Source organism: Oreochromis niloticus, linkage group LG14 (genome assembly GCF_001858045.2).
Source record: "Oreochromis niloticus isolate F11D_XX linkage group LG14, O_niloticus_UMD_NMBU, whole genome shotgun sequence".
NCBI classification, from domain to species: domain Eukaryota; kingdom Metazoa; phylum Chordata; class Actinopteri; order Cichliformes; family Cichlidae; genus Oreochromis; species Oreochromis niloticus.
Window position 1 is genome coordinate 33,795 of NC_031979.2, and position 22,310 is coordinate 56,104.

Sequence of the window (22,310 nt, forward strand, 5' to 3'; positions counted from 1 at the left end):
CTGAGAGCGGCTCGTGACATGTAGCATAATATTTGTTTTTATTATAAAGACATACATACCCTACATACTATGCAATGCCCCCCCTCCAATTTATTTAGTTAGTTACATTGTTGCAATGTAATATATGTCCCCAGTGACGCTTCATGACACAGTAAAAATACAAAGCAAAGAGTCAGACTCTTGGATAACAAACTCATAGCATCGACTGATCAAAGTGATAAACAACAAGAACATATGAATGAGTGCATGTAATACACAGATACACAGAAAGGAAAAGAAACGTGAGCTTACTGTACTGGAGGCTAACGGTAATGAACAATCATAATGTTTGTGCAGGGAGGCGTTAAATGAGGGCTTCGCTAAATCAATATGATGATTGTACTGTAGATAAAAGAATGCTGTAAAAAGCTTGGAAAACAACATTTAAAGATGTCATTTAGCAAAGAAGTTGGATTTGAATATTAATGACAATATTCACTTATTCCCCCCGTTTCATGCACACTGATCACAAATGAAGTATCTCCAAAGTATTTCAAGTACACCTTTGGCCCACATGTGGTTGATGACTGCAGGTTTCTCACTGAGACTCTGTGCTGGACGATCCCACAATGCCGTGCTGTCGCAAGAGGTTCCTCAGGATCTGATTCTTGGACTTCCAGTCTTCCACCTGAGAAAGGACACAGCAGGAATGCAGCAGGCATGAATAAACGGCTTACATTTGCATCGGGAATAAAACACCATGACTTTATGACGACTGTATTTTGATAGAGGTTACAGTGGAAACTAATAAATCATGAGAAAATGGAGCAGTAATTAGATGTGTTCACGTCTTCTTAAAGCCTTTCAGAAAGTGCAGCCTGCCATTCTGTGAGACATGTTTGATCAAATGAAGTATTATATATGTAGTTGGAATGGAAGCAGTCCTGGTTCAAACTTCAGGTGAATGCTACAAAGCAGCAGAGTTACTGGGACACTGGGCAGCTTTAGTCTTCAAGCAGACACACCTCCTGTCTCAGTAGCTGGTTGTCAACTCTTAGACGATCCAGAACGCTGACGTCCTCCCCAAGCTTCAGGTTGTTCTGTCGCAGCTCCTTTATGTACTCGCAGGCTTTGGATAAGATCCCCCCTTTACTCTGAAACAGGAGTTACAATAAAGCTTCAGCTTCTGCTCAAACGGGCTGGAAGCCCACTGGGCTCAACTTCGCCTTTACTGCGTGCCTCAACGCTCACCTGTCCCGTCTTGGTGTAGTCGACGTTACAGTCTGGAATGGCCTTTGACAGCTGCACGATCCAGTTGTTGATCTTGTCCCGGCGCCTCCGCTCAACTGTCGGTGAAACATTTCGCTTATTTACACGTTCACAACAACCACATCAAGTTCCTGCTGCACGTCTGCACTCACCTTCGTTGTGCTGGGCTCGCCGTTTCTCATCTCTGGAGGCCCGCGGAGCGTCCTGCTTCCTACAAAACACGTTACAACAAAGATACTGAGCCGCTTCAGCTAACAGGGAAGTTAAATATCAAGTGCTCGAATTCTGGAAACGTGAGATGGAATTACGCGATGTACGGCTGAGTTCGAGGTGCAATCGTCCTTTGATTGGACCCTGTCAAAACCTCCTGTGGTGACATCATCACATAAAGCTGCCCTGTAAATCAATAAAGTCAGGTTCAGAGGACAGGTGTAACCAGATTCATGCTTTTCAATCAGAAAACGATGTGACTGCTGCAGACTGCTGTGTCACAGCATCTTCTGCGTCACAGCATCTTCTGCTCCCTGCAAGTTTCACATGTGTGTTGGATGTCAAAACGCTGATTCTTCAACTTTGGAGAAGTTAATGAAGTTATAGGTGAAGACTAGTGTGCTGGTACTGCTCAGCAGGAAATGTCCCCAGTGTCTCTCACTGCCTCGCTCTGCATATGCAGCGCTGTGAAAACGTTCTCACCTATTCATGATTTATTCCATTTTTGCATATTAGACAAAAATAACCAGAGTAAATACAAACAGCAGTTTCTCTGAGACAAGTGAGGCCTGCAGTTGTTTAGGTGGATTTCTGGGTCTTTTGTGAGCTCCTGGAGGAGTCACTCTTGGGGTGATCTGTGTAGCCAACATCTCCTGGGAAGCATAGCTTTCTCCATCCATGGATGATGGCTCTCACTGTGCTGAGAAATCCTTAGAAATGTCTTCATAATTCCTTCCTGACTGACAGACGTCAGTGACTTTGTTTCTCAGCTGTTTCTTTAGATTGTGGCACCATGTGCTGCTCACTTTGTTCGATAGTTGGACTGAGCAGGTCTGACTGTGGTTGATTCGTGATGACAGTTACTTTTTCAGAGAGGGGGGAATGGTCTGGATAACGTTTTTTCCAATAAACAATGAAATCATCTTTTTTTCTTTTTTAAAAAAAATTTACTTTGGTTATCTTTGCCCAATATAAAACTTAGTTTAATGATCCGAAACATTTCCGTGTGACAAAGATGCAAAAACTAAAATTGGTAAGGGGACAAATTCATGTTCTAAAGCACTGTACGCAGACCAGTCGACCACCTACCACTGGGGGTAGTACATGAATAAATCGCACTAAAACAATGATGTCACAGTAAAATGAACCAGTGGTCATGATGGGACTGAGAGGTCTGAAAATCAAACGTGTGCTAAAAATCGTGAGAATGTGGCCAGTAGATTTAAATAAGGTGAAGATTTGGATTTTTCTACTTTGTAATTGCACATGAAAAACATTTTATAATGGATAAGACGAAGAATTTGCAACACAAAAGCCTTTAAATTATGGAAAAATCTGACCTCTTCAGCCTTCTGACTCATGGATGTCTTGCACCAGGGGTGTCCAAAGTCCGGCCATTTTTAATTGGCCCTCAAGTAATTTTATAAATAGAATAGAATATGGCCCGCACTTCAACTTTTGCTTGAGTGTTAGTGTTAGTGTTTTGCACTTCTTAGTTTTAACACCAGGGGGAGCTACTGTTGATCAAGGCAGTTGCTCCACCAAAAAGGACAATCACAGAAGAAATTTACCCCCAAGTTACTGAACATGGCAGAACCAAAGAGGCCAAAGGTAGAAAGTGAGTGCAGAAAATTTCAGACACGGTGGGAGAGTGAATATTTCTTCAAAGAATTCAAGGGGACGTGTGTCTGTTTGATCTGCACTGAAACTGTGGCAGTTATGAAAGAGTATAATGTACGACATCATTATGAAACCAAACATCAGGCCTATGCATCCTACACTGGTGCTGAGCGAGAGCAGGAATTAAAGCAAAGGGTAGCTATCCTGCGGGGTCAGCAACAGTATTTTTTTCGTGCTCAAATTGTCCAGGAAAAGGCTCCAATAGCAGCTATGAGGTCGCCCAACTCATCGCAAGACATGGCGAGCCTTTTTCAGATGGAGACCTCATAAAACACGGCCTCGTTAAAGTCACCGAAATAATGTGCCCGGAAAAAGTGCAGGACTTCAACAACGTCAGCATGTCCAGAAATCCAGTTGTGCCACGCATTGAAGACTGTCAGCCAACATTAAACTGCAGCTGTCTGATAAAGCTGTGCTTTTGATTTTTACTCCATTGCATGCGATGAGAGCACTGATGCCACAGACGCCGCACAGCTGCTAATTTTTTTTGCGGGGAGTGGACGAGAGCACGAGCGCTTTAGGTGAGTAAAAAATATATTCCACAGTACCCGTGTGTTAATAAGCATGCATGTGCAGGTACACATGCTTCAAATATCAATAATGCGCATCAATTCTGTCACTACCCTGCTTTTGCGCACCACCTTCTTATATGCGTTTTTCTTGTTAACACACAGAGTACACACCGCTGTGCACAGCGCACGCACACGCAAAGTCAGCTGATTTCATCTGATGCAGATCTGCTCCTTGATCAAGTGACATTTGTCCGGATTTTTGGCATGAGTGGCGTACGAGAGCACCGTGGCTGGATGGCCCGATTTACATACCCAGCGCAGCTGATACTCACCAGAATAATTCACTAAAATTATATGCACTCCTGTTATTAAGTCCAGTTCAGTCTGTTAATGTTGATAACCGTTTCAAACGAACGTTAACAGGTGTGTTGCTAAGCCTAAGAACTTAAATAACAAGCTTGAAATGTCCCCGTCCCATTTTCCCCTTTATTGTTTTTTCTCTGTGCTGTAAATCTTCTGTCCAAGAAGAAATCTGCTGCTGTTCTGAGAATGAGCTACCAAAGCTTAAAGATCCATTTATGGAAAGCTGTGATGAAGGCAGTTTTGTTTTTAATTATATTCAACAATATAACACATTTGACCACTTTTAAGTGATTTTTCTAACTTTAATACACTACAGTTAAGGTTATATACCTAATTTCTAGTAAGTGGCCCCGCCCCTCCTATATTTTTATGTATGTGGCCCTCAGTGAAAAAAGTTTGGACACCCCTGTCTTACACGAACTTAGTAAGAGCAGTGACAGTGTATTTTTGAAGAGCACACAAACATCCAGGCCTGATGCAGTGATTACCTGTGGGCGTGGTCTGGCCCAGAAGCGTGTCAGACGCCTGCACGGTGGTTACCATGGTACCAGTGGTGGCATCTGCGATGGTGGCAGGGTAGTAAGTGTACTGTGTCTCAGCGCTGCCATCTCCCTCCAATGCCTCTGACTGTGAGAAGACAGCCTGAACAGTAAAGACAGTAAATATGACTGAATAATATCCAATTCCACAGACTTCAGTGACTCACATACACAGTGGCACAGCCATAAAGGCTCCTGTGAAACTGGATCAAAGCACACGTCTCTTTTGTGAGCCAGCAGTTTAGCTTTTTAGGACGCTCTAAATGATTCAGTTTTTTTTTTACACATCACTGAGCAATGAACCCTGATACAGTTATCTCAGACCCACAGCAGCAGCTCTGAGCACAGAAGCTCCGCCCACCTCCTGCTCAAACCCTCTGCATACGAAGGGCAGCCAATCAGAGAGGGAAGTAAGGGTGCTCGTGCAGCTTGTCTCAGACAGAGGATGACCCTCCGCAGGGCGGGTGTTATTAGTATTATTTTGAACTGAATTATGCAGAGCTACCCAGTGACACTCCAGAATAAAACTGTAGATGGAAGTGAACCAAATGGGTTCCTTTAAAGCGATGGGATGATCGTGGTTCAAGGGATGCTCATCTTGTAACCGGAAGGTTGCCGGTTCGACCCCCAGCTCTGTCTGTCTTGGTCGTTGTGTCCTTGGGCAAGACACTTCACCTACCGCCTACTGGTGTTGGCCAGAGGGGCGGATGGCGCTGGGGATCGAACCCGATACCTCGCTTCTGTCAGTCTGCCCATGTGTTTGCATGTTTAACCACCTTTGGAAATACTAGAACGGTATTCTTATTCAGTTAGTGGTCAGTGTGTCTGTGAAGGTTCTCAGTCATCCAGGTCATGGTAGTCCAAGGAAAGAAAAGTGTCTGGACTTCTTTCTTGAAGACATTTCTTCATCCAAGAAGCTTCTTCAGTTCTAACACCAAGACTTGAGCCCTGTTCCATTAGTTCCTGCTCGAATCAACAAGGTTTTCCATTAGGTCATAGTACCTCGTACCAGGTACTTGTTTTAGTACCTGCTCGGCCGGGGTTCCAAGCTAAAATGTGACGTGGTCAGACTGCACACCACCGATTGGCCTGTCAGGAGTGTCGCTCGTTTACGACACGCTGTGCCACAGACCGATCAGCAGGTATATTCTTGGAGGTACTATATTGTAATGGCAAACCAGCCAATCCCAGTAGGTACTAATGGAAAAGGGGATTTAGTGGGACGTTGACCCATTATTGATCATGTGACTCATCACTAGGGCTGCACGATTTTGCATAAAATGAGAATCACGATTTTTTTGCTTAGAATTGAGATCACGATTCTCTCACGATTTTCTTTTCCAGTATAAATATTTATTGCACTTATTAACTGCACATCAACTTCGTAGCAGTTGAGACTGAACATAAAAACAATAAATAAACATAAAAACAATAAATGCCTCACATTTTGTGGTTGCGGCAAAATGTTGTACTGCTTGAAATTCCGTCTCCACCGTTGCTCGACACTGCGTGTATAGAGCAGGTAGTGCAACAATAGAAAAATAGTTGCGGGACGGCACTGTGTAGCGTTTGTCTAGGGTGTTGATCATTTTCCTATATCCCTCGTTTTGCACACTGTTGATGGGAGCCATATCTTTGGTCAGGTGATAAGTAATAGCCTCCGTAATTTCTTTGTGCCTGCGGGAGTTCGACGTGTATAGGGAAGCGCTGTATAAGGTTCCCGTTGTTGATGTTTGGGTGGTTGACTGGGACGGATTTTCTCCTGTCACTTTCTCGTCATCCCTGGCGTGTTCTCCGTTGTTTTTTCCCTGCCAATTTGAGCATCACACGGCACAGCTTCTGTATCACGTGGTATAAGGCTCCGCCCATGCATTTGTTGAGCAGGAAGAGTGAGCGCTTGTTTTCATGCAGATTACATCCCGGATCAAAATGCGGTACAATCGTCGTCGTCTTTTTTTTTCCTTTTTTTTTTTTTAAATTGTTGTCATTTGGAAATGAGATCGCACATAAGTATGAATTGAGATCGCGATTTTCTAACGATTAATCGTGCAGCCCTACTCATCACAGCAGCCAAGGTGTGAAAAAGGGCGTGGGCCCTTATCCTTAGGTTTCGGGTGAAACCATTGTGAGACCTTGCCCCACCCTATCATGTGACTTATTAAGATCACCTGGTGCAAGACGTGAGTGGTTGTTAAGGTGCCTGGGAAGGATCTCTAAGGTTACGTCCACACTAATGCGTTTTTGTTTGAAAACGCATCGTTTTCTCTCCGTTTTGGCCTCCCGTCAACACCAACAGCGGTTTCCCCAAGGAAAAACGCAGCGTTTTGAAAACGCTCTCGAAAACGAATACATTCAAAACGCAGCTGTCCCGTCGCAGTGTGGACACTCGAAAATGCAGACTTTCTAAAACGATGACGCATTTTAGTCATGTAATGCAGTCACGTGACCAATTAAACAAAGATAGCGGAGGGCATTATACAGCGGTTGTTTTGATTGCTCTCAATTTTGACAGCCCTAAAAAAGATTAATATCAGTTTGTACATGCTCCAGACAGCTTTTCTTCAAATTCTTTAATTCTCACTCGCTTTTGCGCATGCGCAGGACTGGAAAGTAAGCATTTTCAGCCGTTTCAATGTGGACGCACAACTCTGTGAAAACGACTGAAAACGCTAGTGTGGATGCCGAGCGTTTTCAGACGAAACGCCATTTTCAAATCTATCGGGGCTAGTGTGGACGTAGCCTAAACTTGGATTGTAGCTGGCAGACAGTTGCACGGCGTACACTAAACGTTGCAGTATATGCTGTGCAATGCTCAGACCTCTACACTCGCTAGATATCTAGCCAGCTGGCCACATGGCTGTGTAACTCATCATAAACACCCACTCCAAAAACACATGGCACAACACAGAAGAGCCACCTCGACAGGACGAGACTCAGCTGTACATCTGCAAAGGTCAAAGGTCACTCTGTTGAGGATGCCAGTGTTCACATTTTGGACAGAGAAGACAGATGGTTTGAAAGAGAACTGTAAGAAGCCATCCATGTCCACTGTGAACGACCATCCTTGAACAGAGGTGGTGGTTTACGACACCTTTTCCTTCCAAGCTCCTAAGATTACAGTTAGCTGTCAGTTATTGTTGGCACCTGTGTGACAGTCTGAGTGGTCGCGGGGAAACCAGCGACCAGGCTGACCGCTGCAGCTCCGTCTGTCTGTCCCTCCAACTGGCCATCTGCCACCTGGATCACTCTGTAGGTCACCTGCAACACAACGCATTACACTGAGTGCTTGATATCTCATTACCTCTGAGGTGACAGGTAAACCTCAGGAGAACACACTCCAATCTACCTGAACTTCTAAGATGGAACCTGTGCATTTGTGCTTAGGTGAACTACATTCAAATTAGAAGTGTCAGAAAACAAACAAGCAAACAGTGACAGAATGAAAGTAAGTCCTTCCTCTCAGCACTCCGTCCTACCTGTCCACCCGCTCCTTCTGTCTTGAACAGATATTTGATGGGTTGGTCAGTAAAGGTGGCAGCAGACTGAATGGTAGCAATAGCTGCTGGATCCTCAGCGGTAGCTACGGACCCTGAAGAAGCAAACGTATAAAATGTAAGACAGCCCTAGAACCATCAGAAATAAGTCTGAGGACACAGCAGCAGTTTAAAAAGACTGAAACTGTGTTACTTATGATTTGGCTGTCCCAAACAACCAGATATGCTCTGGAAGATTACAAAACTGCAAAGACTTAAAGGAAATGTTATAGTAACAACACAATCATGTCGCTCCAGGTCAGCTGAAGTCACTCCTTTATTAATCCATTATTAATGCGATCCCTCTTTGTCTTTTAGTGTATCCTGGAGTCACCCTTATTTAAGATAAACTACACAGCTACAATCACATGGAATTCAGGTTAACCTGCTAGCTAAATATTAAGCTTCTCCACAAACCTGTGTGTAAAGAAGGAAACTCACTTCCTTCACCTCCTCCAACCTAAAAGCTCCTTGTATCCATAGCCATGTGCCAGCAGTGAAAATACGTGTGTGCCTGCCTGTTTGATCGGCTCTTAATGAGTAATGAAGCAGTTTCACTTAATAACTGCTGGTGAGGACGAGATATCTAGCCAGCTGGCCACATAGCTGTGTAACTCATCATAACTGTCAAAATGAAAGTTCAGTCTGCTTTCAGTTGGCAGATACTGACTGGATCTTTGTCAGCAGCAGGACAAAGGAGACTCCAAGTCCCATCAACTCAACTGTACTCTCAGGCAGAACCGCTCGAGTCTGCATCGGATTGTTTAAAGCACATACAAGTACCTCGGCACTCCCTTAGTACAGTGTTCATAGGAAAACTTTAAAGGCAGTGACACACACACACACACACACACACACACACACACACACACAGTTGTATTTCTTTCTTACCTTCCTCGTTGACGGTAACAGTGCCGTCTTGTTCAGGGCTTTTCTGCTGACTTCGCACGTTGGAAACAGAGGATACATAAATTAGCTCATTCCCCTGTTAAATACAAGTCCTTGACTTTGTCGTAACTGTGTAACAATGGCGCGTTTAAACGCCCCACTCACCTCTTCATTGCTCGGGAAGCTCTTGGACGAGGAGACCGCCTTCACTCGCTCCCACAGCCAGACTGAAACAAGTTCATGAGTTTGACAAAGACGTGGGACAAACTTTGCTCACGACTATAAAATATCGTGTGTCGATATGATGTCGTTCGAGCGAACACGCGCTTAAAGCGGGAGACTGCAGCTAAAACGACATTAGAAAAACGTTGGCGGTAGCTAGCAGTTAACGCCGAAGGAGCAGAAACCGTGCGAATGTCACGGTCTGCAGGAAACGAGCAGATGTCGCCTTCAAAGTTAAAGCATCAATACTGGTGGCAGCAAACAAGGCAAGTCACTGAAGTGTTCAACGTCGGTGTCTGTTGTAGTCAGTGTTACATTTAACACTATAGCACGTTATATCTAGCTTATATTTGTATTTTACTGCTATGACTGAGCGAAGTTTCGACTTGTGCGCCAAATCGGCGCTTTTAATTTGACAGTTCTGCCGGAAATCTAATGTCTCATTGCGACTCGACGAGGATCCTGTCTTTTCTGTTACATTACCGTACGGCCCCAGCGGTTTTTGCAGATGTTTAACAAAGCACTCCTCTTCCTGCTGCCTCGGTGAAAACAGTGTCTGCCCTCGCTATAAAGACGACGTTTTTATATAAACATTCTAATGTCAAAATTATGCGCTTAGTTCTAAATGATAGCCAAGATATTCCAGACTGAACAAAGATCTACTTACGCCGCAGTGGTCCCTCCTCCGATATTTGTCAACAGAGCTGTTTCAGCTTTACGCATGCGCCACAGGAGATCAAGTCGGCTGGTTCCAGATCAGTAACAGCTATATACAAATAACTACACTTCCGTTAAAATTGTCTGTCAGCAATATCTAATGAGTCTATGTTACACAACTTCCAAAGATATATTTGCGTCACTATTCAGAGTAAATTGGTGCATTCATGAAAGAGGACCTCACGGAAGTCCTAACGTGTACCAGCTTGACACAGGTAACCTGAAAGTGTGTGCTCTGCGCCCAGGAGGGTTCACTGTTCAGCTCGGATGTCCAGAGCGTATGGAGGCGTCTGTGGGGTGTCCCTCGGTCACTTCAGTGTTGTCTTTATCCTTCAATGACTTCACTACATCCGCAGAGGGTCAACATTCAAAATAAACAATGACAGAAATCAACATGGGTCTCCAGTATTCTGGCGGAAATGCCGTTTTAGTTGCAATAAAAAATGCATTATTATTATTATTCTAGTAGTTTTTACTCGATGTAATACTAAGCGTGATGTATTATGAACGTTTTCAAACGAAAAAAAGAGTGCTCGGGCCAGGCGAGGTAAAAGCGCTAGACAGCGCCCGTGGTTCGAACCCTCTGACGAAGGCTTGGAAAGCATAGACATTGCTGAGAAGTAACCACTGAGCTAAACCAGCGCGGAAGCCGTAGCGGGAAAAGAGCCTTTTAAAGGCGTCTGTGTGTGGCAAAGTCCTGTCGTGTCAAATCTGACCGACTTACAACTTAAAACACTCATAAATATCCGATTGCCTGAAAGCCTTATGACATCCTCCACACTATGCACTTGAAAAGGCGATGATCACCTCTTTTATTGAATTTTGAGTGTTTTAAGCAACCTTGTTACATCTGTGGTGTTCCCGGCAGGGACATGAATGGCAATCCACTCACCCCGCCCCCATCCCCACTCACTGAACGACCACTGAACTAAATTTTGTGGTGAAAAATGTTTGTTATGCTAACTTAAGAGCTGTTAAAACAGACCGGTCAATTTTGACCGGGAACACTAAAGTAAGGGGGCGTGTGCACAAAACTGGAGGGTTAAGCTTAAGGAATCACTTCCTCATCCACTCTGAGTGGAAGAAAAATAGATGTAAAACACTGGACAGCGCCCGTGGTTCGATCTCTCTGACGAGAGTGAAGCGGTTCAAAGGTGCTGAGAAGTAACCACTGAGCTAAACCAGTGCGGGTGTGGTGGCGGGTAAAATGCCTTCTAAAGGCTTCTGCGTCCGTGGCGAAGTCGCCAGCTTACAGCGCCACACTGCTTTCAGTGAAAGTTGTGGTGTTTAATGTCGGCGTGGAGGAACAACAAACAGGAAAAAAACAAAAAAACAAACAAACAAAAAAACAAAAAAACACATCCCAACAAAACCCCAGAGATTCGAAAAAGCGCCTTTTGGAACATAAGAACCTGTTCTCAGCACCCCACTCCATTAAAGAAGGGATCGCCAGCTCCAGTCCTTGAGAGCTACTGCCCTGCAGCTTTCAAACGCATCCCTACTCCCACACAGCTGAATCACATCTTCAGCATGCCATCAAAGGCCTGGTAACAAGCTATTCATTTGATTCAGGTGTGTTGGAACAAGGATGCATCTAAACGCTGCAGGTCAGTAGGTCTCGAGGACTGGCGAAAGAAATAAAGAAAAGGAAAGAAGCACCGGACACCGCCACTGTTACATTCCTGAAATATCCAAAAAGCCCTTTTTGTAGATAGAGCGGTTAGTCAGCGTGTTAGTAAACAGGATACTTGCTCTTTTGATGAGAAAAAAAAACAAAACAAAAAAAACCCCTAAACAACTAAAAACGTTTTCTCCCGTTGGCTTCAAATAATAATAATATATATATATTTTTTTTTTTAAAAACGTAACGTCCACGTCTCACAGACCTTGATACTTCACGTGGTTATTGTCATCACCTAGTGGTCAAATTATATTACAACATGACCTTTTTTTTTTTTAAAGACATCTGATCAATTTTCCACAGATTTTATTGATATGTAATAAATCTACTCATGGCAGTCATCTTAGGTCACTGCAGATAAAACAAGACCCATGTTTTATGTGGTTCCTGTTTGGCTTGCGATTTTAAATGTGCATTTATGCTAAAATCAAAGCACAAGCCGTGCTGCTCCTCACAGGTTTCAGATAAGTATGAGCATTGACCTTGGGTAGCGTCTTGTCTCCTGCTGGAACACAGACAAACACAAGAAAGCTCACAACTCTGTTGACCACAGACATGGTAAATGGCCTGTATTTGTATAGCGCTTTACATCACTACACTTTAGCCCTGTGAAGCTGGAGAGCAAGAGTCAGATCATTTTGACTGTGTGGCAGAACCAGCAGGTCCCATCCTGCCTTCCACAGGACATATTTAAAGAACTACAGTCACAATCCAGTAGCTACTTATGTTTCCAGCCCCCTCCCCCCGGTGTTTTGCAGAACATGCCTTTCTTTTCTAGATTTATTTTTAAGTCAATTCAGGGTTACATAGAGAAACACTTCTGCATGGCAGTCATGCTGTAAAGGCAAAGGCTAAGAGTAATTACCTACTAACAATCAACAATCTGGCTTAGAGGAATTTACCAAGCAAAATCAAACATGTCAGTTTCTGTACTACACAAAGGTAAGAATTAGACTCAGTGCTTTCATGAAAGGTTGCAAGAAGCTCAGAGAACAGTGAATATCATAACCCACAGTGAAAGCTGGAACACTGTAATAAAACAGAATCCCACATAGCCATATTATATTCAATGCAGCAATTACCCTCTTGTCTTTTAACAACAGTCCATAAGAGACTTCTGGAAGTTTATTTATGACGTATTGCTGGCATCAAATTTAAAATATGCAATTTTCCTGATATAGTATGATGTCTCAGTTTAAACATCTGGTGTATATCTTATGCTGTACTGTAAATAAAATATGGGTTTCTAAGATTTGCTGATCATTGCATTGTTTTTATTTCCATTTTACACGGTGTCCCAACATTTTTGGAGCTCACAGAAGGACAAAAATACAGCTTCGCCCACTCAGTGAACTCATTTTCCTTGCTATCAGATCTTTGTGACGCTGAGCTTCCCTATCCTCACATCTAGGTTGTTCCACAAACTCTTAACGCTGGAAAACTAAGGTGCTTTTGAATACTGTGTTGCGATGTGCAGCAGGAGCTGGTTTCAATGACGGCCAAACGTCCTATTAAAAAAAAAAAAAAAGCAATAATGACACAACGGAAGTGAGTTAATACTTCTAATTCATAAGTCTTTAATATATCATATTATCATACATCATAGTTGGAATCCAGTTTATATGTTAACATACTGCATTACTGCATGTACTTGGGGATCAAGCAAGTAATGGAAGCCTGCATAGAAATGTATTTTAGAAAGTTTCTTAAATTTTAAAATGGCTAAATGGAACAGATACATCTGTGTTAGTCAAAGCGGTCAGAGACAGTCCTTCATGCTTCCTTCATCAGGAGTCAACCACTCTCCACAGAGTGAGGAGCACCACAGGCCACAGGGAGGTTGGGCTTGCAGCACAGCACTTTGGGATTCGTTCTGTAAGGATAAGAAGAGCACGTCTCATCTCGTTTGATGGAGCCTGACAGTGATGCTGCTGCTACACAGTTAAGGCTTTCTGCTGGATTTTGAATGAATTAACTGCATTTCTATTGAGCTCGAGTTCTTTTAACTTCTTTGATCTGTTCTCTTGACACATCAAGTTGCATGGATTCAACTGCGGCACTCCACACCATGCATGAGTGGACAACACTCATTCATTTCAGTGTTGTATCTGGTAAGCTTTAGGATCGAGGAAACGTGATTAGAAAAAGACATGAGCTCATTTATTTTAGATTATTTTAACCACAAATTCTGTCTTTCACCTGCAGATCTATTCTACTGTAAAGATGTATTAAAAATAAATAAATCAGTAACATTGCAAGCACTAGTTATTCAGAATTGTTAAACCTGGCAGTTATTTTCTTTGATATCTGATTAATTATCGAGTGTGCTATTTTTCAATTCAATTTAATTTTATTTATACAGCGCCAAATTGCAACAACAGTCACCTCAAGGAGCTTTGTATTGTAAGGTAGACCCTACAATAATACATACAGTGAAAAAAAAAAAAACATCATATGTTAAGACGTCATATGTTAATGACCCTATGCATATTCATGTAACCCCAATTAAAGAGCAGTGTTACGGGGGAGCGGACGAGAGAAACTGGGGTCAAGCGAAGGAACGGCGTTTGTCCGGTTCTCTCCCGTGCACGGAAACATAAAGAACTTTGCCTACTCGTGTCTTGCTTTGCTGTGTAATTAAATTGTCTTCAACGTTCCAACGAATAGGTTTAAGCTACAAACCTATCATGACCCCGTATGAGCAAGCACTTTGGCGACAGTGGGAAGGAAAAACTCCCTTTTAACAGGAAGAAACCTCCGGCAGAATCAGGCTCAGGGAGGGGCGGGGCCATCTGAGAAGGAAGACAGGATAAAGACATGCCAGGCAAGAGAGACAGAGATTAATAACAAGTACGATTCAGCAGAGAAGTCTATTAACACATCGTGAGTGAAGAAGAAACACCCAATGCATCATGGGAATCCCCCAGCAGCCTACGTCTATTGCAGCATAACTAAGGGAGGATTCAGGGTCACCTTATCCAGCCCTAACTTTATGCTTTAGCAAAAAGGAAAGTTTGAATTTTAAAAGTACAGATAGTGTCTGTCTCCTGAATCCAAACTGGAAGCTGGTTTGCCAGGAAATTGTCAATTATATGCTAACCATCGTCCCCTAAAGCCTAGAACATATTCAAAATGCTTTGAATGCATTAGAGCACTTTTCAAATTTTTTTTTACATAATAATTATTGATAAATCCATTTTAAATACTAGGACACTGGCAAGTATCAACTTACTTTGATATTTGTGTTAATTAAACAAAATTATTACACTGACAAGCACAGTTGGGGCTCAATACTGGCACAAAATATTGATTTCATTTTCCAGTTTTAGCTATTGTAAGTTTTTAAAATGGAAATAAACAAATCAACAAAAAGAAAACAAAAAAACACAATGGATGAAAAACAATTTGTTAACACTTTGCATATGACTGGGTAGTATTAGCAATTTATAGCCAACAGGAAATCAGGAAATAAATCACTCTCTCTTGTATTTTGATTACAGTGAAGATTTAAGACTGGCTGAGCCACTGACCTTTAAGTGATCACCTGCTGAACTAAATCCTTGCTATGAGTCTCTGCCCACCTGTGAAATTTGCTCAACAGTTTAAAGGTGGCTATATGCTTGTGAAATTTTGCACACATGCAATCCTAAAGTGGACAATGTCTGTCTATAAACAGGCATTCAACACTTCCCAAGGTGCTCAAAATGACCTTTGTGGTAGTTCCAACTAGGCTTTTTACAACTGCGTTGCATCTCTAAAGTAATGATTATTGATTAGTTGATCTCCTTTGTAAAAACATATTTCTCTCCTAACCTAACATGGAACCCATTCTGGGTTATCTTGCTAAGAAATCTAGGGGCAAAGTTAGGGTGCTGGGTAATGAATACTTACGTTTTTCTTTTTGTGTCTTGTAGTCTATGGTGATATTCTTCGTTTCAGTCCTCTTGTTTCTTGTCAGTGTGCATGTGAAGTTTGTCACATTACCAGTCTCTTGCAACTCGCCAGGACTGTGTTCTGTTAATGGGACAGTATAATTCTTGCACATCACGTTTTTCATTGTAGCTAGTATACCTCCATTCGATGTCTTGAATTCACAGCTGAAGGGTTTATAGGGAGGGTGTGAACAGTCTTGATAGTAGCACTGCAATCTTTGAAAAGATCAAATGGTATGGTTAATATAAAGGCACACTCCATTTAATGTTATGGTTCAGTACAGCATATGCATTCGATGTGATAGTGGCATTAACACTGAAGGCTCGAACCTGAGACTGTTATTTTCCTTTGTGTCGATGCAAGCAGTAAACACACCAAAATCCCCCACCTTTTTGGCAGAGATGGAACCTGTAATCAGATGTTTGGATACATCATGTCATACACAGTCAAGACATTTTTCAGATGTATATACAAAACTCCAGTTCTAATAGTTCCCCCAAACTAATTTGTACAGGTGTTAAATTTATAACTTCTAGTGCTGATGAACTATTATTTAGCTCACACACTTTAGTGCAGGGGAAGGCAACTCCAGGCCTCGAGGCCCGCTGTTCTGCACTTTTTAGATGTGTCCTTGATTAGGGCTGAAAGATATATCGCATTTGCGATAATATCGCGACATGATCAAGTGCAATTTTCTAACCGCAAAGGCTGTGATTATACTCTGTTTACGTGACATGCGCGAGTAAAACATGTGATATGATCAAACGAGATTGTCTAACCACAGAGGCTGCACTTTGGTCACGTGACACGGGGAGCAAAGTTTTGAAACAGTCTACCGAGAGTGAACTAGCAAGCAAAGCTGTAGCCTACACAATGGCCTCAGGTTCAACAGAACCAGAGCCTGCGGGGATGCTAGTACCAAAGAGGAACTGCACATCAGCCGTGTGGGAATATTTTGGGTTTAAAAGAGATGATGTCGCACAGAGTCAGGTACTGTGTAAAACCTGTCTTGGTAGAGTTTCTACATCTCGGGGAAACACTACGAATTTGTACCAGCACCTTAAGACTCAGCACAAAACAGAGTATGATAGATGTATGGCTAAAAAAATCTAGTAGTGTGCAGAATAAACCTAGTAACGTTACTCGGCAAGGATCACTGACCGAACTGTTTGAAGGTGTTACGCCATATGAACGCACTTCAAAACGGCACGTGGAAATCACCAAAGCAGTAACCCACTGCATCGCGAAAGACATGATGCCCGTCAATACGGTGACCAAGCCTGGGTTCAATAATTTGGTAACTACACTGGATAAGAGGTACAGAATGCCCTCCCGCACGTATTTCAGTCAGACTGCAATACCCGAGCTACATATGCAATGTAGGCGGAGGGTTGCAGCGGAGTTAAAGGCTGTTGAGTTTTTTGCGGCGACAACAGACATGTGGTCAAGCCGTACAGCAGAGCCCTATCAAAGTCTGACGGTGCATTACATTACCGAAGACCTCCACCTCGAAGCTCGCAGCCTACAAACGGCCTACTTCCCCGAAGACCACACAGGGGAAAACATTGCTGCTGGCCTGAGAGAGGGGCTTGCGTGTTGGGATCTCCCTGAAGACAACCTTGTCTGCATAACGACGGACAACGCGTCAAATATGGTGAAAGCAGCACAGCTGAACGAATGGACCAGGCTCCAGTGTTTCGGACACAGATTACATCTTGCTATTGGTAAGTTACTGCCGAGAGAGAGAGAGAGAGAGAGAGAGAGAGAGCGCGTGCATGCATGTATGCGCGAGCCTGTGTATCACTCTCTCCCACAAACACACCACACTATTATTTATCTTGTTCTTTACTGCTGTTAATTCTAGATATGTTATGTCAACCCCACACTGATGTACCCACCACTTCTTATGTATTTTCTTTTTTGTTTTTGTCTTATGGTCTTATGTTCTTGTATGTCATGATGTATGTAACAATAGCTTTGGCAACACTGTTCCCATAGTCATGCTAATAAAGCAACTTTGAATTTGAGAGAGAGAGAAATGGTGAAACCTTGCATCATAACTGCAATTGTATGTCTAACACTAATTTTACTCTTTACTTTATTTTTACATAATTTTTTTATGTATATTTCTGCAATCTGCACATTGTACCGACTTTCATTTTAATGTTTACACCAGGGTTCCTTGTCAGCACTTTATGCTCAGATGTTTGTAAGCTAAAAATAAACTATTGTGTATGTTCAAATATACTGTTGTGATTGAAGAAGTTAAATAAAAATGTCAGTCATCAATTCATGCATCACCTCATGTCATCATAACAGAGGTCTGTCTTCCAGGAAAGAACAGTTTAAAATTAATGTAATATAGTATTGGCCATACTATATGATGTATTGCTTGTCTTTGTTTAATAATACAGAAGACAAAGACCTTAAAAAAATAATCGCATCGCAATATTGGGGCAAAAAAAATCGCAATTAGATTATTTTCCATAATCGTTCAGCCCTATCCTTGATCCAACACAGCTGATTTAAATGGCTAAATGACCTCCTCAACATGTCTTGAAGTTCTCCAGAGGCCTGGTAATGAACTCATCATTTGATTCAGGTGTGTTGACCCAGATTGAGATCTAAAACCTGCAGGACACCGGCCCTCGAGGCCTGGAGTTGCCCAGTCCTGCTTCAGTGTTCAGAAAAATCTCACTTTGATTTTTGAAAAAAAAAAAGCCTTGGCTGACAGCAGGACATTCAGCTGTTCAGGAACTTTATTTCAATAGTTTCCATTCTTATAGAGGGTTCAAGCTGCTCTTGTTCGTAGACTGAAAGCTACCAGCAAACCTGACAATCTCTTAAGTGAGAAAATGAATAAATACATCCATAATCACTACAGCGCTCACATTAACACAAACGCAGGGCTCTAGAGTGCGATCAATTTGTTCGCAAATGCGACCAAATTTTTCAGTGGTGCGACTAAAAAAAAAAAAAAAAAAAAAAAAAAAAAATTGGTTGCACCGGTGCGACCAAATATTTTCGGGTAACAAGAAAAAAAATAAAAAAATCAAATCAAATCTCTGCAACTCTCCGTGTGGTCAACAACAGACACACATTGGGCGTTTATCAATATGCGTACTTGTGCGTACTTGCGTTCTCGTGTACTCGTGAAACGTCATCAGTCGGAGACCAAGTACTGTTCCAATTCGAAGTACGCATCACGCCGAGAACGCGAAAAAGTCCCGGATGTGTTCTCGATCCGCCCGTTTTATCGAGCATGCATCAGTGTAGACTTGGGACAGCTATATATCCCAGAATGCATTTCGTCCAAAACTCAACAGCGGACTCCCGGCACATCGCCCCCCCCCCCCGCTCGCGGACTTCTCTCTACTCAGGTTAAAGAAACCCCAGCAGCTGTCTATAGTATTAAGTGTCCACTAAAATAAAAATAAAAGCGTTCTAACATCTCACCTGCTTGTTTTTATTAAGGTATGTACACGTATGTACATGTACACTATTTTTATTAATAGAGGTTTCACTACTGAGGTTAAAAATGATATATAAGTCACTTAGATCACTTCTAAATGTTAATGTTTGGTTTATTTCAGTGTTTTATTTGTTCCTGAGTAAACCGGTTTGGCTGTGATTAAAGTTAAGCTTCATAACATGTTACTCACAGTTAAATTAGGAGGGGACGGCAGTAAAACCTCCGGACCTGTGACATCATCACGTACGCAGGTGTTCCGACTGTACAAATCACAGGTCCGTGCTCGCGTACTTGAGAATTGAGAAACATCCCACGAGTCCGTGCTCGCGTTCTCGGCGGGTACGTACTCCCGTGCGTTCTCGGCGAGTACGTACTCACCGAGCACGCGAGTACGTACTCGCGTACTTGGGCATTGATAAACGGCCATTATGTCCCTATCGTGGACTAAACCAATCAGAGATAGTCAGGGGCGGGACCTCTCTGATTGGCCGTGGTCCAGTTGAAAGTGCAGGTGGAAGAGAGAGGTGAGTAGCTTGAATAAAGCGATATCAATTCATTAACGGATTCCACACAAAGACGTAAACACAGAGCGGACCCGACGCATCAGAATCAGCTTCGTCTTTCTCGGCTTTCTCACCCCATGGCCCGAACACGGACACGCTGTCGGAGCTCAGCGATTCTGACGCGTTGGGTCCGCGCTGTGTTTCCGTCTTTTTTGCGCTGATTCTGAGCTGCAGGTTTTGTCTCTCCAACCAAAATTCGCCGAGCCAGCAGCAAAAGAAGCAGCAAACTACGCTTCACATTTGATCAATGTCGTCATGAATTCCCTCTAAGTTTTGCTGTTTTGCTTCCACCACAATGATAATAATAATAATAATTAAAAAAAAAAAAAAAAAAAAAAAAAAAAAAAATATATATATATATATATATATATATATATATATATATATATATATATATATATATATATATATATATATATATATATATATATATATATATCACACTTCATACACAGCTCTCTGTGTGTACTTCAAGAACAGTTTCCCGTCTCAAATCTCTGTTTTCTGCATTATTTATTCGCTTATTACCCACCAGTCTACCGTTGTTTACAGCGCTGTCGGCCGCTGTCTTTTCTTTTTCTTTTTTTCACTTAAATGACCTCGGACAAGAAAGCCTAATTTCTGCTGTTCAATACTGAAGAAATTTAAACTTCTTAAAATTATGCAAAATTGCAGAATATTTTTAAGGTTATCTGCTATAAAACGCCAGACCAGGAAAATCTCCTTCATGTTTTTCTGTGTTTTATTCTCAGTTACTTTGACACAAAGGCATCTGCTGTGATGTTCACAATTCTGATGAAGTCTCACATGTATCAGTGCTGATAAATGATCAGAATTATAATATTTCTGACTGTCTGAGGCTAAATTGAATCGAATCAGGACTTTGAGAACTGGAATCGAATGGATTATAGAAATCAGTGATGATACCCAGCTAGGGCTGTTCGATATAATGATATATATCAGATGACGATATAAAAACGTCTATCGTTTCATTTTACGCTATCGTTTGTTTCGTGGTGTCGCAAAATAAACTGTTTACGACAATATTTTTTCATCGTTTTGATGGTCACTGTAGCGGCTATATTAATTTCTTAAAGTTCTCTCTTTCTCTTATATTTAATATAACCACACTACGGACGTAAAAGCGCTTGTTTTTATGCGTTGTCGTTAGCAACAACGACGGTAAAACCACCTCGTGTCCGCTTGTTTATTTTCCACATAAACCTTTCACAATAAAGCTCAAGATCCTGTTGAGACTTTTCAAAATAAACTGAATCACGTGAAAGATGCAGAGTATTTACGGATAAGAAGCAAAAAAGAGCCGTCAGGTGCTAAAAAATAAACCTTAGACTCAAACGTTAGAACAGGCTTTTCCCCCGCAGCATGCCGTGTAATAAATACAAAGAAAACGGTGGCCGTTACAACCTATGTTTAAAAATGTATCGTTTCATGCATCAGTTAAAACACTTGACTCCAGGTACGCGACGCCCAGCTGGAAACACTTCACGCAAGTCAAGCTGCCCGACATTCACAGAATTTACAGAAAATGTTACATTTTTGTGATTTATATCGTTATCGGACGATAGATGTCTTAATATTGGGATATGAGATTTTGGTCATATCGCACAGCCCTATACCCAGCCCTAGTGAGCAGCCTAGGCCTGACAGAGTGGATGTAGCTGTGGGTAATAAGAAAAGATGAAAAGAACTATTGATAACTTTTGTGTTAAGTTAAGGCCTGATCCGTCTGAAATTCATAGCCAGCTCTGACACGGTGCCATCAATCTTTGAATGCTGAAAAAGCACCGTGTATCCAGAAAACGCATTATATGCTGCAATAAATGCACTGCCCAAGTGTCCCCTCTCCCCACAGCCTTTCAGCAGCAGCAAACAGGTCGTCAGAGGAGCCAAGATGATGATTAAGTTTAATATTTTCTACAATATTGACAAAGCAATTTAAGCACAAGTTTGTTAGTTAATAATTTAGAAATGAATATTGTCTGTATGGACTTCCCCCCCCAAAGAAAGTGCACATGTAAAACTGCGGTGTTAAGCGATGCGGTTGAAAAATTTGAGTGCGCCTAACTTTTGTGCCGGTACGCCTAACTTAGGCGTACCGTTGCGCCCATGTCAAAAAGTTAGTCTAGAGCTCTGAAACGGAAATTTGGACATGACAATTTTGCTTTACAGACAGAAGTATTGTGTGTGAAGGTTCTCAGTTATCAAGGTCATGGTAGTCTAAGAAGCTTGGAAAGAAAAGCGACTGGACTACTTTAAGTTTCCTGAAGATGTTTCGCCTCTCATTCGAAGAGGTTCTTCAGTTCCAACACTGGATGGTGGAGAGTCCCAGGTAGTTAAGCCCTAGTGGGAGTTGTGTCTCATCACATGAGCCAAGGTGTGAAAAGGGATATGGTCCTTATCAGCAGAGTTTCGAGTGAAACCATTGTGAGACCTTGCCTTAATCTATCACGGGACATTGAGATCACCTGATGCAAGATGTGAGTGGGCGTTGAACTGCATTGTTACGCAAACAATACGCAGTCTCGATTTCTTCTGTGGGATTTGGATGGTAGGCTCAGAACTCAGTGTAAACCACATATATCATGTATCATTACATTAACAGTTCAGGCTGGTGTTCATGGTGTAATTGTGTAGGGATGGTGTAAGGAAGAGGACTTCCTTACTAAATGTATTTGTATTATATTATCTGTATAGCACTTTAGAGCACACCTTTCACTTTATTAAAAGC

At 42.2% G+C, this 22,310-nt stretch overlaps 1 protein-coding gene across 2 annotated transcripts; it reads right to left on the reverse strand.

Annotated features, from left to right (window-relative positions):
• Nucleotides 1-14: 14 nt before the first annotated feature.
• Nucleotides 15-10,003, reverse strand: usf1 (upstream transcription factor 1). 2 transcript variants are annotated; one of them, XM_005465476.4, is made up of 11 exons: nt 9,863-9,997; nt 9,139-9,200; nt 8,977-9,026; nt 8,029-8,141; nt 7,697-7,810; nt 4,502-4,655; nt 1,557-1,644; nt 1,401-1,459; nt 1,231-1,325; nt 1,005-1,133; nt 15-667 (listed from the first exon to the last, which is right to left on the reverse strand). In XM_005465476.4, the coding sequence occupies exons 2-11, from the start codon at nt 9,144-9,146 to the stop codon at nt 578-580; spliced, it is 900 nt and encodes a 299-aa protein (XP_005465533.1). In that variant the 5' UTR covers nt 9,147-9,200; nt 9,863-9,997; the 3' UTR covers nt 15-577. The 2 variants fall into 2 exon arrangements, with proteins under 2 accessions (XP_005465533.1, XP_005465535.1); XM_005465478.4 differs by having other exon boundaries at nt 491-667; nt 4,502-4,640; nt 9,863-10,003.
• Nucleotides 10,004-22,310: the final 12,307 nt, after the last annotated feature.

Bases quoted from the DNA above. Each gene is read 5' to 3' on its own strand.
- usf1 (XM_005465476.4), bottom strand. The intron at 1,460-1,556 runs GTAATTCCATCT...CGTGTTTTGTAG, and splicing joins CGAACTCAGCCGTACATCGC to GAAGCAGGACGCTCCGCGGG. The intron at 1,134-1,230 runs GTGAGCGTTGAG...CTCCTGTTTCAG, and splicing joins ACTACACCAAGACGGGACAG to AGTAAAGGGGGGATCTTATC.